The 16,255-nt window shown below is 35.2% G+C and overlaps 1 protein-coding gene across 1 annotated transcript in view; it reads right to left on the bottom strand.

The window, feature by feature from the left end:
• The window catches only part of RASSF8 (Ras association domain family member 8), a 121,293-nt gene that overhangs the window by 23,982 nt on the left and 81,056 nt on the right, over positions 1-16,255 (bottom strand). Inside the window, exon 3 of the mRNA XM_028113226.2 lies at positions 4,955-5,160. Within this exon, the coding sequence (XP_027969027.1) occupies positions 4,955-5,057 (103 nt within the window). The 5' untranslated portion in view covers positions 5,058-5,160. The remainder of the gene's footprint in view (positions 1-4,954; positions 5,161-16,255) is intronic.

Here is a 16,255-nt window from a genome sequence, read left to right as displayed (position 1 = left end):
TGAACTATTCGGACTTCATCAAGATAAAAAGCTTTTGCACAGCAAAAGAAACAGTCCACAAAAGCAAAAGACAACCGACAGAATGGGAGAAGATATTTGCAAATGACATATCAGATAAAGGGCTAGTATCCAAAATCTATAAAGAACTTACCAAACTCAACACCCAAAGAACAAATAATCCAATCAAGAAATGGGCAGAAGACATGAACAGACATTTTTCCAAAGAAGACATCCAAATGGCCAACAGACACATGAAAAAGTGCTCAACATCGCTCGGCATCAGGGAAATCCAAATCAAAACCTCAATGAATACCACCTCACACCAGTCAGAATGGCTAAAATTAACAAGTCAGGAAACGACAGATGTTGGCAGGGATGTGGAGAAAGGGGAACCCTCCTACACTGTTGGTGGGAATGCAAGCTGGTGCAACCCCTCTGGAAAACAGTATGGAGGTTCCTCAAACAGTGAAAATAGAGCTACTATATGATCCAGCAATTGCACTACTGGGTATTTACCCCAAAGATACAATGTAGGGATCCGAAGGGGTACGTGCACCCCGATGTTTATAGCAGCAATGTCCACAATAGCCAAACTGTGGAAAGAGCCAAGATGTCTATCGACAGATGAATGGATAAAGAAGATGTGGTATATATACACAATGGAATATTATGCAGCCACCAAAAGGAATGAGATCTTGCCATTTGCAACGACGTGGATGGAACTGGAGGGTGTTATGCTGAGTGAAATAAGTCAATCAGAGAAAGACATGTATCATATGACCTCACTGATATGAGGAATTCTTAATCTCAGGAAACAAACTGAGTGTTGCTGGAGTGGTGGGGGGTGGGAGGGATGGGGTGGCTGGGTGATAGACATTGAGTATGGACTGTGCTATGGTGAGTGCTGTGAATTGTGCAAGACTGTTGAATCACAGATCAGTACTTCTGAAACAAATAATGCAATATATGTTATGGAAAAAAAAAGAAGAAGAAGATAGTAGGAGGGGAAGAATGAAGGGGAGTAAGTTGGAGGGGGAGACGAACCATGAGACACGATGGACTCTGAAAAACAAACTGAGGTTTCTACAGGGGAGGGGGTTGGGGGGATGGGTTAGCCTGGTGATGGGTATTAAAGAGGGCACATTCTGCATGGAGCACTGGGTGTTAGGCACAAACAATGAATCATGGAACACTACATCATAAACTAATGATGTAATATATGGAGATTAACATAACAATTAAAAAATTAAAAAAAATGTTTGGTAGAATTCACCTGTGAAGACATCTGGTCCTGGACTTTTGTTTGTTGGGATTTTTTTTTTTTAATTACCAATTCAATGTTGTTATCAGTAATCTGTTTGTTCAGGTTTCCTATTTCTGATTCAGTTTTGAAAGATTTTATGTTTCTAAAAATTTATCTATGTCTTCTAGGTTGTCCAACTTGTTGGCATATAATTTTTCATTCTATTCTCACATCTTTTATATTTCTGTGGTGTCAGTTGTTATTTCTCCTCTTTCATTTCAGACTTTTATTTACCTGAGTTTTCTCTCTTTTTTTTCTTCCAGAGTCTGGCTAACGGTTTGACTATTTGATCTTTTCAAAGAACCAGCTCTTATTTTCATTGATTTTTTTTTTCTTTTTAGTCTCTATTTCACTTATTTCCACTCTAATTTTTATGATTTCCTTCCTTCTACTAACTTTGAGCTTTGTTTGTTTCCCTAGCTCCTTTAGTTGTAAGGTTAGATTGAGATTTTCCTTGTTTCTTGAGGTAGGCTTGTATTTGTATTAACTTTCCCTCTTAGAACTGTTTTTGTTGTGTCCCAAAGATTTTGAACAGTTGTGTTTCCATTTTCATTTGTCTCCATGTATTTTTTTTTTCCTCTTTGAGTCTTCACTGACCCACTGGTTACGTAGCCTCCATGTGTTTGGGTTTTTCCAGTTTTTTTTTTCTTGTAATTAATTTCTAGTTTCATACTGTTGTACTCAGAAAAGATGTCTGATTGATTTTAATCTTCTTAAATTTATTGAGATTTGTTTTGTGTCCTAACATGTGATCTATCCTAGAGAATATTCCATGCTCATTTGAAAAGAATGTGTATTCTGCTGTTTTGGGGTGGAATGTTCTGTATATATCTGTGAAGTCCATCTGGCCGAATGTGTGGTTCAAAGCCAGTTTCCTTACTGATTTTCTGTCTGGGTGACCTATCTATTGATATAAATGAGGTGTTAAAGTCCCCTACTATTATTGCATTACTGTCAATTTCTCCCTTTAAGTCTGTTAATATTTGCTTTTGGATTGAACCCTTTTTATCATTACATAATGCCTTTCTTTATCTCTTATTACAGTCATTGTTTTAAAGTCTATTTTGTCTGTAAGTATTGCTACCCAACCTTTTTTTTTTTCCACCTCCATTTCTATGGATTATCTTTTTCCAACCCTTCACTTTCAGTCTGTAAGTGTCTTTTGATATGAATTCTTCTCTTATAGGCAAGATGGGTCTTTTTTTTTTTTAATCCATTTTGTCACCCTATGTTTTTTGCTTGGAGTATTTAGTCCACTTATATTTTAAGTAATTATTGATCAGTATATACTTACTGCCATTTTGTTAATTGTCTTCTGGTTGTTTTTATAGTTCTTCTCTGTTCCTTTCTTCTTCGTTCTCTTCCCTTGTGGTTTGATGACTTTCCTTAGTGTTATGCTTGGATTCCTTTCTCTTTATTTTTTGTGTATCTACTATGGAATTTTGATTTGTGGTTACTATGGGGTTCATATATAACATCCTATATATATAGCAGTCTATATTAAGCTGATAATCACTTAAGTTCGAACACATTCTAAAACACTAAATTTTTACTCCAACCACATTTTATGTATATGATACCGTATTTTACTTCTTTTTGTGTATTCTTTAACTAATTTTTAAGGTATGATTGATTTTTACTGTTTTTGTGTTTTAACCTCCATAATGGCTTCATACGTAGTTTTTATCAGTGAATTTTTTTTCCTTTCATAATTTTCTCATTTCTAGTTATGATCTTTTCCTTCCACATAAAGAATTCCCTTTAACATTTCTTGTAAGGCCAATTTAGTGGTGGTAAACCCCTTTGTTTGGGAAGCTATCTCCTTCAATTCTGAATCATAACCTTGCTGGGTTGTAGGTTTTTTACTTTTAGCACTTTGAATATATCATGCCCCTCTCTTCTGCCCTGAAAAGTTTCTGCTGAAAAATCAGCTGATACCCTTATGGGGTTTCCTTTATATGTGCTTGCTTTTCTCTTGCTGCTTTTAATATTCTCTCTTTATCTTGACTTTTTGCTATTTTAATTATTATGTGTTTTTGTGTGGACATCCTTGGGTTCATTTTGTTTGGGGGCACTCTGTGATTCCTGGACCTGGGTATCTGTTTCCGCTCCCAGATTAAGGAAGTTTTTCTTCAAATTATATCTTCAGATAAGTTTTCTGTCCCCTTTCTTTTCTTCTTCGGGGGCTCACTATAATGTGAATGTTATGCTTGATGATGTCACTGAGTTTCCTTAATCTATTCTTATTTATTATTATTCTTTTTTCTTTTTGCTGTTAAGGTTGGTTGCCTTCCATTATCCTGTCTTCCAAATCATTGGTCCATTCTTCTGCATCCTCTAATCTGCTGCTGATTCCCTCTATATATTTTTAATTTCAATTAGTGTATTCTTCAACTCTAACTGGTTTTTTTTTATAGTTTCTATCTCTTTGTTGAAATTCTCATTGAGTTCATCCACTTTTTTCTCAAATCCAGTGAGTACCTTGATGATCATTACTTTGAATTCTTTATCAGGCTTGTAAAAGGGACAATTACTGAGTAAGTTGGTTGCAAAGAATATGAAAGAAAATCAAATGCCTTTATTTTCCCTTCTTTAACAATTAAACTTAAGTCCACAAATATAATTAGGCCAAAATGCAAGAAAATTTCACTGAATGTGAAAGCCTAGGATTTTTAGCATTGTTTTAACATATGTGTGTGCTACAAAGTATTTAAAGAAAAATAAAAAAATGTCAGTATTAAAAGAAAGTCTCTGTCTTTGCACAGGGCATTGCCAGCTTCTTAACAGTGTATCTGCCAGAAATGTCTCTACAAAATGCTAAGGTGTCATGGAGCAGGGTGACTTTTCTCAATCCTGAACAAACGTGACATGTTTCCAATATAAACTAGCATGACATAAAATAAACTTGTTTAGTTGCTCAAAGACAAAGAAGCACTAAGCACCTAACATGGTGCTGAAAACAATTTCCTTTTAATATATATTTGCTAAATGATGGACTTAAGATGCAAATGTAAGCTATAACCCACATTATTGGCTCTTTTGATGTAGGTGCTTATGCCCTCATCATGTTCCAAAAGGGTTAAGGCAACTAAAAAACATGCATAAAAATGATGAAGATAAACTGAGACTAACTAAGAAGAAAAGTTGCAACACTGTAGGTGAACAAGATGGAGCGAGTAAGCATGTACTTGACAACTTCATCTGCACTGTATAGCAAGATTTAAAAATGCACATATTATCTTTCTATTGAAGGACCATGCTATTTGTTGCATTTTTCTTTTCTAAAAGTAGTCAGAATAAACAGTAAATAGGATTTTTCCTAATGAGGGGTCTGGGAACTAGGAATCTATGTTTTGGCTCAAGAAAACATCTTTAGTTCCACAAATTGTTGTTTAGGATAAACAACAATAGAGCAGAAGGCAGTGCAGACTCTAGTCTGAAGATCAGTAAAATCTGGGGGGAGAGAGAGAATAAGTGTCTTTACAGATTTATTTAAGCATGGGAGAATATAATAAGTACAAGTATACCTGCAAGTTGTATTATGGGACCAAATAAACAAAAAACTAGAAATCTATATTTAATACAAGCAAACAAAAACCACAAGAGGAAGCATAAACCACTTTATCTCCAATTCCCAGAAAGTCCACTTACCTATCGCTTGAGCTAAGGCTATAACAACCTCCTGGCAAGTTGTAACTTCGGTGACCCCACAAACAATCCTCTGAACTCCATCCACCCATACTTTAAGTTCCATGGTGCAACCAGCCAGTCACCCAAGGGCCCTGAGACTGGTCATCAAGGTGTCAGGTCATGTCGCTGGCTATGGAAATATGGGGAAGGCAGTCTTGTGTAGTCAGCTAAAAGGAGGAAAAAACATTTTTAATAAAATGAGTCTTCAAATTTCTTCTATTAAGTATTATGCAAAATAAATCCTACTACCATTAATGACCATGTACATACTTATTTTATAGAACAGAATTCGGTAGCATGAATACAACTACAGTCACTTCTTCATGATATTGTTTCATATTACTATAATTTTCATAATTATATTTTTAATCATAAAGTAACTCTAAGAAATCAAAAAGCAACTCTAAGAAATCTTACTTACTTGACTAAGCCCTATTGTTCAACATATAAGCTATTCCTTTTAAAAAAAATTTTTTTTATTAACATATAATGTATTATTTGTTTCAGGGGTACAGGTCTGTGATTTATCAGTCTTGCACAATTCACAGTGCTCACCATAGTACTTACCCTCCCCAGTGTCCATCACCCAGCCACCCCATCCCTCCCATCCTCTCTACTCCAGCAACCCTCAGTCAGTTTCCTGAGATTAAGAGTCTCTTATGGTTTGTCTCCCTCTCTGGCTTCGTCTTGTTTCATTTTTCCTTCCCTTCCCCTATGATCCTCTGTCTTGTTTCTCAAATTCCTCATATCAGTGAGATCATATGATACTTGTCTTTCTCTGACTGACTTATTTCGCTTAGTATTATGCTATTCCTTTCTTTTAAAAAAAAAATCTCATTAGGATCATTTGTAAGGTTAAAAAAAGTTTTTGTCATTTTTTTGAATAATAAACCAGTTGAACCAGTTTCCCTAGCCTTGCCAGCATTTGTAAATCTATCTTCATAACTCCATTGCATTCCTTTGTTTATTGTGTCCCTTGCTTCCCTCTCTTCCCCAAAAGGGCTGAGTGTCCTCTTCAACACTCAAACTCCAACACCAACCACAGTATAAGGCATAGGTGTGCAGAAAATATTAGTTGATGGAAATTAATTCCTTTACTGGCTGACAACTTCCCCATGTATGAACTGCTTGTCCTTTTCTCATTTATTTAACTGAGGTTTGATAGTATTCTTAAATTACAAGAGTTACTCTAATTATATAAACCTCAACTTGTTGTTACACTTGCTGTTTCCTCATTGTTTGATTTTTTTGTTTAGCTGCATTATATATATATGCCAAGCAGAAATTTTTACATTCTCACACAAACCCAAATGCCTTGATTTCTTGTATTGATCAGAATGTTATTAGCTGGTTAAAAATCAATTGCATACAATTCTTTTTCCTGTAGGTTTTTAAAATCTCAGCTCTTCCTGTGTTAAAATTTTAATCAATCTATGATTTGTTTGTCCATTGTCCTATGGTCTTCTTATTTTTTTGTTGGTTTTTGAAAAGAATGCTAAAGTTTATGAGATGTAATAAACATTGATTTGATTAAAAGGAACATTTAAATTTATTTAAAAGTCAACAATGGAACTGGTGTTTCAGGATTAATGACTTATTGATTTAAAAACCACTAAAAAAGTATCTAGTAAAACAGTATTTACTACAAACAATAACAGAGTTCTTGTGCATTTTCTTAAAGGACCTAAGATAGTTCTAGGCCACCTGTCACCCGTGTATATGAGACAGAACACACATAAGTGAAGGAGAATAAACCTATTGCTTTCTCCAGAGAAGGTACAAAAATAGTTTTTGTCATCCTGAAAACAAGGGAAAGGACTGACTGTTTCCCAGTGTGTCGATTTGGCTCCCTCTGCCTACACATTGAAGTGCCAAGGTGGTTTCATAAACCCCCTATATGCCCAGAAGGAGGGCCACTTGCCTCTGACAAGCTAATTTCCGTAACTGTGTTCCTCAGTTATGACATCCTGTGAGATGCTAAAGTTTCTGGGGGGCAGGGGGAAGGGTTCCAAAGCCAAAGAAATGTTAAGAAATCTTGCAAATAAACAAGTTTCTTTACAGTTAGACTACTCTGAGCATTTAATAGGCTGTTGCACACTCGAAATTTCAAATGAGAGGTTTATATATGCTACTGTCCCCAGTCCATTTAAAGACCACTTAAGGAAAGGAAACAGAAGAATTCTGACTTAAAACAAGATCTTTCTCCTTCTCCGTCAGCTGCTCTATTTACTAAAAATAGAATATGTATTATTCCTCTTGGAATAAAAGATTAAAAAATGGCCAAACATTAATATATTGCACTAAATTAATATATTAAAATTAAATTATTTTATTAAATAAAAAACTCAGCTGAGTTTAAAAATATAAACTGAATCAAAATCTATTTAATACCTAGTCCATTATTTTTCATTAAAAGATCTTAAACTTGGGAAACCTGGCAAGAAAGACAGATCTCATTAAAGGCCTCCTCCCCCCAAAGAAACCTGTCATTTAAAAGAAACTTATGAGGTTCATTTTTAAGTTCTATAAAGGTTTTAGTATATCACATTTTCTTATCTTCAATTATCATTATTTCACCTCAAACTTTTAACCATTAAGTGAATACAAAGGAACACAGAACACAGGTACATCTGTTAAATATTACAGAGTATAATAATGTTATGGGAAAACACTGAGCATAAATAATATTGCTTAGTTGGTATCAACTTGGAGGGTATTTATCCTCTTGATCAGAGACTTCCTACCACAGCTCATCACACAGAAGACCAGCATCTGCATTTTTCTTTTAACACCATGAATATTATCTTTCAAACTTAAATCCTTAAGGAGAGTAAAAAAGATGCCTTAATAGATCAGATCAGGGGCGCCTGGGTGGCTCAGTCAGCTAAGCGTCTGCCTTCAGCTCAGGTCATGATCCCGGGGTCCTGGGATAGAGCCCCACAATTGGGCTCTGTGCTCAGCAGGGAGCCTGCTTCTCCCTCTCCCTCTGCCCGCCTGTCTGCCTACTTGTGATTTCTCTCTCTCTGTCTCTCTGTCAAATAAATAAAATCTTAAAAAAAAAAAAATAGATCAATGAACCACATGGTCCAAAATTTTATTTCTAGCAGAGCCACTATTTTCAAAATATGGCTTCTGTCAATTTGAGACTGCACTAACAATCATCCCCCTAGCTTCCCTAAAAATCACGGTGTTATTCATGAAAGTCATTTGAAGAAACTGTCTTCTCGGTAGAAGCCCCTACTACTCCCTTCTGTTCTATCGTCCAGAGTCCAACTCCTATGGCTCTGCTCCCAGCCCCAGAACTAGACTAGAGGGAAAATGGAAGTCCTACACTGTAGGTGCGTATGGTGGATTGCTCATCACTGGAACTAAGGACTCAAGAAGCTAAAGGGCTTTGGCATCTCAGTTGGAATTTGGAATAAATTTTTCCATGGAAACAATGATGTAGGTAGAAGTAAGGTTCTATTGCAAGGGCATTATATTATAGTTCTTATTGTTTTTACCATAAGGTTTCTATATTCAAATCATTATTATTTTAATTTTTATAATGAAAAATTAGGTTTATTCAGTAACATCCTACTGGGAACACGTGTTCTTTAGTTAAAAACTATTTATTATCTTGAAAGCCTATTGGAATTAAGCATCTGCATTTGTGGAGACATATTCCCCCAAGAACAGTGCTTTAATAAAACAATTTTAGTCAATCCTCATTATTCGTGGGTTCCTTATTTGTGAAGTCACCCACTCACTAAAATTTATTTATAACCCCAAAATCAATCTTTATGGCACTTTCAGAGTCATTCAAAGACATGTATATAGCAGTGAAAAATTTGAGTTGCCTGACCTACACATTCCCAGCTGAGGTTGTAACGAAGCAATACTCTGCCTTCTTTCATGTTTCATACTGCCGACAAGTTATCTTTTTTCAGTGTATTTAGTGCCATGTTTTGGCATTTTTGTAGTTTTTGTTGGTGATTTCACTGTTGAAAATGTCTCCCAAGCATAGTACTGACACCATCTAGTGTTCCTAAAGTACAAGAAGGATGTGACTTATGGAAAAAAGTACGTGTTGTTAGGTAAGTCTTGTTCAGGTACGAGTTAGAGCGCTATTGGCTGTGAGTTTAATGGCAATGAATCAATAATATACGTCACATAAGGCATCTTTCGACAGAAAAACACATAAAACAAGGTGATATACTGATCAGCTGATGAAACTATTGTGACCAAAGGTTCTCACAAATAACAAGAATTGACTGCCTACTTTAAAATGGTATAACTTCCTTGTGATGGCTACCATCAAGCTACTAAGCAAACTGCATTACTCCCTGGACACTAGACACAAGCATACAGGTGGCTTATTGCCAATTTTTACACTTCTTTCATGTCCAGTTTTGTTCAATATCTGTGGTTATTGCATATTAAAGCATTCTTTACAGAAACAGCATACAGATAAAATGTGTTATAATAAAATCTTCACAATTAAGCTAGCTACTTTAATTAAAAAAACACTGATGCTAGCCACTAGTTCTTTTGGCATCATACAGAGATTCTGCACAATGAACACTGTGTATTCTGGACAGTACTTATTAGAACTAATAATCAGATACCCAACCCAAATTCTCTTTTGTACAGAAAACTAGTTAAAAAATAAAATCTAGGGGTGCCTAGGTGGCTCAGTCGGTTGGGCGATCGACTCTTGGTTTTGCTCAGGTCATGATCTCAGGGTCATGGGATTGAGGTCTGTGTTGGGCTCTGTGCTCAGCGGGGAGTCTGCTTTCCCCTCTTCCTCTGCCCCTCCCCCTGCTTGCAAATGTGCACTCTCTCTCAAATAAATAAATCCTTAAAAGAATAAAAACTAAAGGGAGTTTAGATTACCTCATTCTAAAACTAATTTGATGTGAGAATTAAGTGAAGTTATGGAGAACAACTGTTATGAACTAAAAAAGTATTAACCTTTTAATGTTCAAATGGTTACTGAGGTAAGGAAAAAAAATGGGTACTTCTTGCCTGTGGGAGATGGAAAAGTAACCAAAGATAAAAACAAATAACAACAACAAAAACCACCTGGAGAACATGACAGGATGAAGCACAATAAGAGAAGGAGAGAGTGAAAACACATTAGGAAGGAAAAAGTGGGTAAGAAAACAGATTTTGGTAGGTACAAGTAACAGTTTCTGGAAAACTGCCTCAGATGCCAGTCATAGGTTACTTGCTCCTGAACAGCAGTGTTCAGGTGACGCATGTTTACAACACTCTGGTTTTGTATTTTGGAAACCCAGTTAAATGTTCAGTTGCTTGTAGCAAACCCATTATTTTGCGGTTCTGCAAATGATGTCACAGAAAATAGGTTGTTGTAAAAGGTACACAACGTTAAACAGTGGGCACTAAGGAAGAGGACTCCAGCGATATCAATAAAAGCCTCCCCAAACGAGATATTGAAAACAACAGTTCTATGACATGCACCACGGAAATAAGGCTCCCCAGTCTAACAATTTTGGGAAACACTTCAAAACACATTGTCTTTGGGAGACCATGTGCAGCAAGATACTCCACAGCTGAGAAACTGGTTAAACTCTGTTAAACTAGTACTCAGTGACTTAGCAGGGAGGGCGAGACAGTGGAAAAGAGGCACAACACCTATAAAATACCCCGTTGAACTACAGGATACAAATGACCAACTTCTGAAGATACCCTGTATATAACATGAGACTTCTGCTAGCCCTTTAATGTATTTTGAAACACCCAGGAGTGGTGATAGATACACTGTGTAAAGCTGTACTTGCAGGGACAATATAGAACAAATGAGAAAGTTTATAGCTTTTCTCTTTCTCTTATATGAAGTCTTAACTGTCACGATTAAGCAACGTCTTCTAAAGATGGGTTTTGTATTTTTCTTTTTCGAGAACTGTCTTAAGTCATAGGATTTTTGCTTTGATAGTATGTTTTTAAAAGTTCACAATGCTAAGGAAGATTTGCATATCAATTATTAAATCCAGTAAACCCATGCTCTTTCCTCTACTATTCATCATCCTTAGGTCACAGCATTCAAACACATGCAGTGATTTAACATTTCCCAAATTTAACATGTTCAAGTGACCATTCTGCAATTATGGTGACGAATGGCATGAGTACTTACTATCTGCTAAGCATGGTGTATTGTGTCCAACTTATTCCTCATGATACAATTCAGTGAGTTAGGTATCATTAGCCTCATTTTAAATATGAGAAAAGTGAGTCTCAGTTTAAATAAGGTCACAAACCTAGGAATTTAGGGACATATATTCCAAATTGGGATAAGGAAAGAAATTATAGCATGAGTAAGTACTGCAGACTTCTCTAAAAGGATTCAATTGACCCAAATAAATGTTCTTAAAATGTTCCAAGCTACATTAAGAAATCTCATCTACCATCACTTGAAAATTTATTTTTATCAATAAACAATGATCAGACAACATGTACAAATTTTCTGTTCTAGGAGAAAGAAAAGAGTAAACCAACTAAATCCTGTTAAGAAACTATAGTTTTAATTCAGAGAACCTATGATAAATAACTGCACATGTCAGCAAAATGAGTGTCTCATGATCATGTTCATCTTTCAGCACTAACAAATTATTCCTCCAGTTTTTGAAAATTACACCCAGATTTATTTTTACAGATTCTAAAATAAATATGTCTGCATATTTGTGATAATTTTTAACTCTTGCCTTAAATACAAACCAAAGCTTCTTAGAGATTTCTGATATTTTAAGTTCACACCATTAAAAACTACTTTTTGGAAAAAGCCATTTTTTTCAAGGTAACACTGATTAGTGGAAACAGAATATACCAAGGTTCAAATCCTGAGTCTATTACTTACTGTGTGACTTAAGTCAAGATGTGTAACTTTCCAAGAGGCATTTGCGAGAAATGAAATGTCTTTTTAAAATGTACTTAGTGCAGGGTTTGGAACAAAATATGGATTCAACAAAAGTTAGTTCTGTGTATGGAAATAAAAATTATAACTTTCAAAAATTAGAAATTTCTTTATTATAGGAAAAATCAATATAAAAGCAAAATTTCAGAACTACTATTACTATTTTAATAAGAGTATCTAAAAATAAAGACATTTTAGGTTATTACACCATGTACCTTAAGAGCAGCCAACATTCTCAAAGTTTTTAAATCAAGATTATAAATGATAACTGGGACTAGCATCCATATTAAGAAATTTCAATTACATCTGGTATAAACATGATACAAATCAAGTTAAAGTTACTGGTATAAAAAATACTGATCCTGCTGAACTACCTTTCTCTCCTTAAAAAAGTAAACTTTTAAAATGGATATAGCTAGTAACTTTAGTTTTTTATTTAATATCAAATTTGGTGCTATAAGAGCCATTGCCTTCAGTTGAGTTTCTTATTCTAAGCCCACCTTCAGATAGCTTATTGAGGATAGTATTTTTCTAAATCATATATAATGTTAAACCCATATCTGTGACTTTGAAATGGAAACTTCTCCTATACACAGAGGTGTTAACCAAATGCTCACAAAACAGTATCAAGAATCTTTTGGGAATACAGTACTTCACCAAACTGATTTCTGAACTAAAAATTTGGGTAAACTTTCATCTGTTAATTAAAGCTCCGAGCAGGAACACAGGATTTCTATGTAATAAATATAATTTTAAGAGGAAGCAAAATCTTTACAACTGCCCATTTTAGAAAATGAAGAGATGTGTTTCCAGCAACCAAGGCTAGTCTCAATAGCAAACTCTGCTTCAAAATAATTCCTTCTACCAGTCTAATATACTGACACTACCAGAAAGTAATTTCTTGCCTATTCCCCTCAAAATGGTTACCATTTGTACAGTCATTCTAATATCCTATGGATACACAAGGCCATGTTTACTAGACTGAATTCCTCTTTGACTTCTGGTTGACAGGACATTACTGGATCAAGTGTTCTGACTGGGAATTTAACCTGGAACATCATACCGTGAAAAGAAGCACAGGAGAAGATACAGAGGGGCCAGGGAGCCATGGTGGCATGAGACGATGGCCACTTGGTAGGTATGAAGGGATGTCATAAAAGTGATGGAAATGAATGAAGGCCAACACACAGAAACAGCCATCACTGTAAGCCAGTTCCTGGTGGTCACAGTCTCTCTAGTGGTAGTAGCCCTGAGTCAACTTTAACTTCTACACAAGTGCCAGTAAGATCCCAGCACATGCCTCTTCTTTTACTCCTTCCTTTCTACCATTCCATCCTTACCATATTCTTCTTCCCAAGTCACAAGCCAACCAACAACACCCCAAAATACACTTGGCTCTATCTGGCAAAAGTTTTAACAAGGAAGCTGTGGATTCCTTGCACTGGAGAAACTGGAGAGGGACGGGCACATGGTGGTATTTTCTCTCTAGGTAAAGGTCAATCATTTCATAAAGTTCACCAAAACCAAATGGATAAGATATCTTCCCTTTCAGAGCTAGCAACTCACTGGTCACCAACCAGTATAATCATTTTACTGAATACAGAAGATTGAGGCCTGGCCAGTTTACATCATTTGATCAAGATCACATGGATAGATGTTAGCCAATATTTGGAATAATATCAGATTATTCTGAAAATGGATATTAAATATATTTACATATACTGAAATAAATTAACTGCCCAGTATAGAAGATGTTGAAGGAGTTGTTCCTATAAAGAATTCTAGTTAAAATAGGCCATAAAATGGGCGTTACCACTGATATTAAAGTAGGAGTATGAAAAAACTATGTGTTGCTGTTCTTGCTAATTCTGTTACATGTTTATGGAAGGTGGAACAGTGGGGGACCTTAAAATTTAGTTTTACTAGTACAAAATCTCTTAAGAAATATAAAAATAATATACCAGTGGGTTCTATTTCTTGCTGCAGTATTATAAAAAAGGAATATAAAAAGCCATCTGTTTTGCACTTATATCTTCTGTTAAGGTCCCAGTCTACTTTGTGGCCCTTTAGAGATAGTTGGAGGCATGTGTATAGTGACAAGATCTGTGATAGCTTAACTCCTGTTAGAGCTCTAAGGCCTGGCATGAAGGATCACATTCTCAAAGTCTTAATGCAAAAAAACCCTGAACTCTGGCCTCAAGTAAATTTGTGCCTTTTACTATATGTGCTATTTTAAGGTTCTCATTCATAATCATTAGAAAACTGGCAGGGAGCAATGTTACAATGTACTTTAAAAAAAATTACTGAACACTTGGTTACATTTTAAATGATAGATGTAAGTGCAAACAGATATTTGATATTTCTCCCTGAGCAGATGCACTTTGGTATTTTCATTGTAAACCAACCCTTCAAATAAAAACACATCTTTGTTACTTGCATAACAACAAGAATAAATAGCTAATATAGACTGAACTCTTACTTTGTGATAGATGAAAAGTTAACTACTATATTTAATCCATTCAATAGCCATCTATATTTCTATGTGATATGAATAATTTTGATACAAATGAGGAAATGGAGGTATAGAGAAATTAGTAATTCGTCCAGAGTCACTCAGCCGGCAAGTGGCAGATCCAAATCTGATAATGCTCATAGGAACTACTAAAAAGTTACTTATATTTATGAAATAAAGTTATTAGTAAAGTTTGCCAGGACTTTGTAATCACCAGTCCTGGCTCAGGAGAGAAAGTAATCAAGTAGATGTGACCACAGGATGTAGAAATTCCAATACTATGAAGCTGAATGATATAGTTAGCCTAATTACTGCCACAGAGCTGAGAAGAAGCAAGGAGCTGATGTTCAATAATCATATCAGACTTAGTAAGGAATACATGATCCCTGAAATTCCTGCTGGAAACTGCTCCTCCCCCCTCTCCCTTGTCTCAATGAAGCAGGAATCGAGCTGGGGTCTAAATTCAAATGTTATCAGACCCCCAAAGCCCAAGTTCTTTCCACTAGAACAAAGTATCTGCAGGGCAGAATCATCTTCTTCTCCACATTGGATACAGGCTATTTCATGAATGATTGTTGTCCATTTGAGTGATAGCAAATTGTGTTGTGGCCTTATGGTCATCATTGAGGTATAATGAATCTATTTCCTGAATTTAGTATTTATGACATTCTGTGATGAAACCTGCTGTTTTACTTCATAGTGGATAAAAATAAATTTATTTTTTATTCATGAAGCCAAGATCACTACAGACTTCTCATTCATATTTTTATAAATACTGAGCCAATCAATTCTGACAAAGAAGTCCATTTTTATATTTACAATGAAATAAGTGTAAACTTTTCAACAAAACAACATTTTGACTTACGGTTACAATGGTAACTTTAAATAGCCAAACTTTATATGTCAAAACATGTTCCTCTGAAGGCATAGGAAATTAGTATTTCTAAGCTAAATTAGTAAACATTTGAAAGACAAAAGAATTTTGGGAGAAAATGCTACTGAAATTAATACATACAGTTAAAGAAAATGTGAGTGCCTGATTCCTGGGTCAAAGTAGTTGCCACACTATAAAACTTGTACTAACTTCAATTTTAAGATTTGAATAATACAGTATATAACGTGGAACAGTTCAAATATTTCCCAAAATTTCATTACTATACTTACTCAGTTGGTAAAGTACTAAATGCTTTAAGAGTATGGAAGCCAGATATTATATTTGGCAAGCTAAACATGCATGATCCCTAAGAATCTTTATTAAAGTAGGATTACTTCGATTCAAAGAAAATTAAAAAGTATGAACAATGTGAAAAGCCAGTTTTCCCATAATCTTTAAGAGTCAAGAAGAATTTTGCTAATTCTTTTTATTTCTTGAAGAAAAATCTAAGTTAAATAATTAAATCCCTAGATAATATGCAAAAATAGGTGCATCTTTTGGTGATTTTTTCAAGTACTAGGTATTTTCCATTGTAGAATTTTAATAGAGAGGTTAATTATTCAGTGTAATGTAACACATAATGCTATTATTCCAAACTGCCACACTTTATTCCTCATATTATCTTTAGATGCCATTCTCTTTAAAGAGATACTAAGTGCCGCTCTGCATTTAGTTGGGGGAAGTTTTGGACTTCAAATAACCTAGGAAGTGTTGCACTGTTTTGTGGGCATTCAGTATTACTGGAGAAGACAGATGCTAAGTTTGAGATGTGTGCTGTGACACTTCAGGGCAAAAGGCATGGTACTTATTGTAAATATTACCAGTGATGCTGACTGAAGGGGTATTCTACTTGACAATATTCTATTTAAAGAACTGGGCTTCGGCTGAGTCCCTGCCCTTTAC

Source organism: Eumetopias jubatus, unplaced genomic scaffold (assembly GCF_037043125.1).
Source record: "Eumetopias jubatus isolate StellerSeaLion01/CBP00866 unplaced genomic scaffold, mEumJub1_p1.0 scaffold_8, whole genome shotgun sequence".
NCBI lineage: Eukaryota > Metazoa > Chordata > Mammalia > Carnivora > Otariidae > Eumetopias > Eumetopias jubatus.
This window is presented reverse-complemented; position numbering and strand designations above follow the sequence as displayed.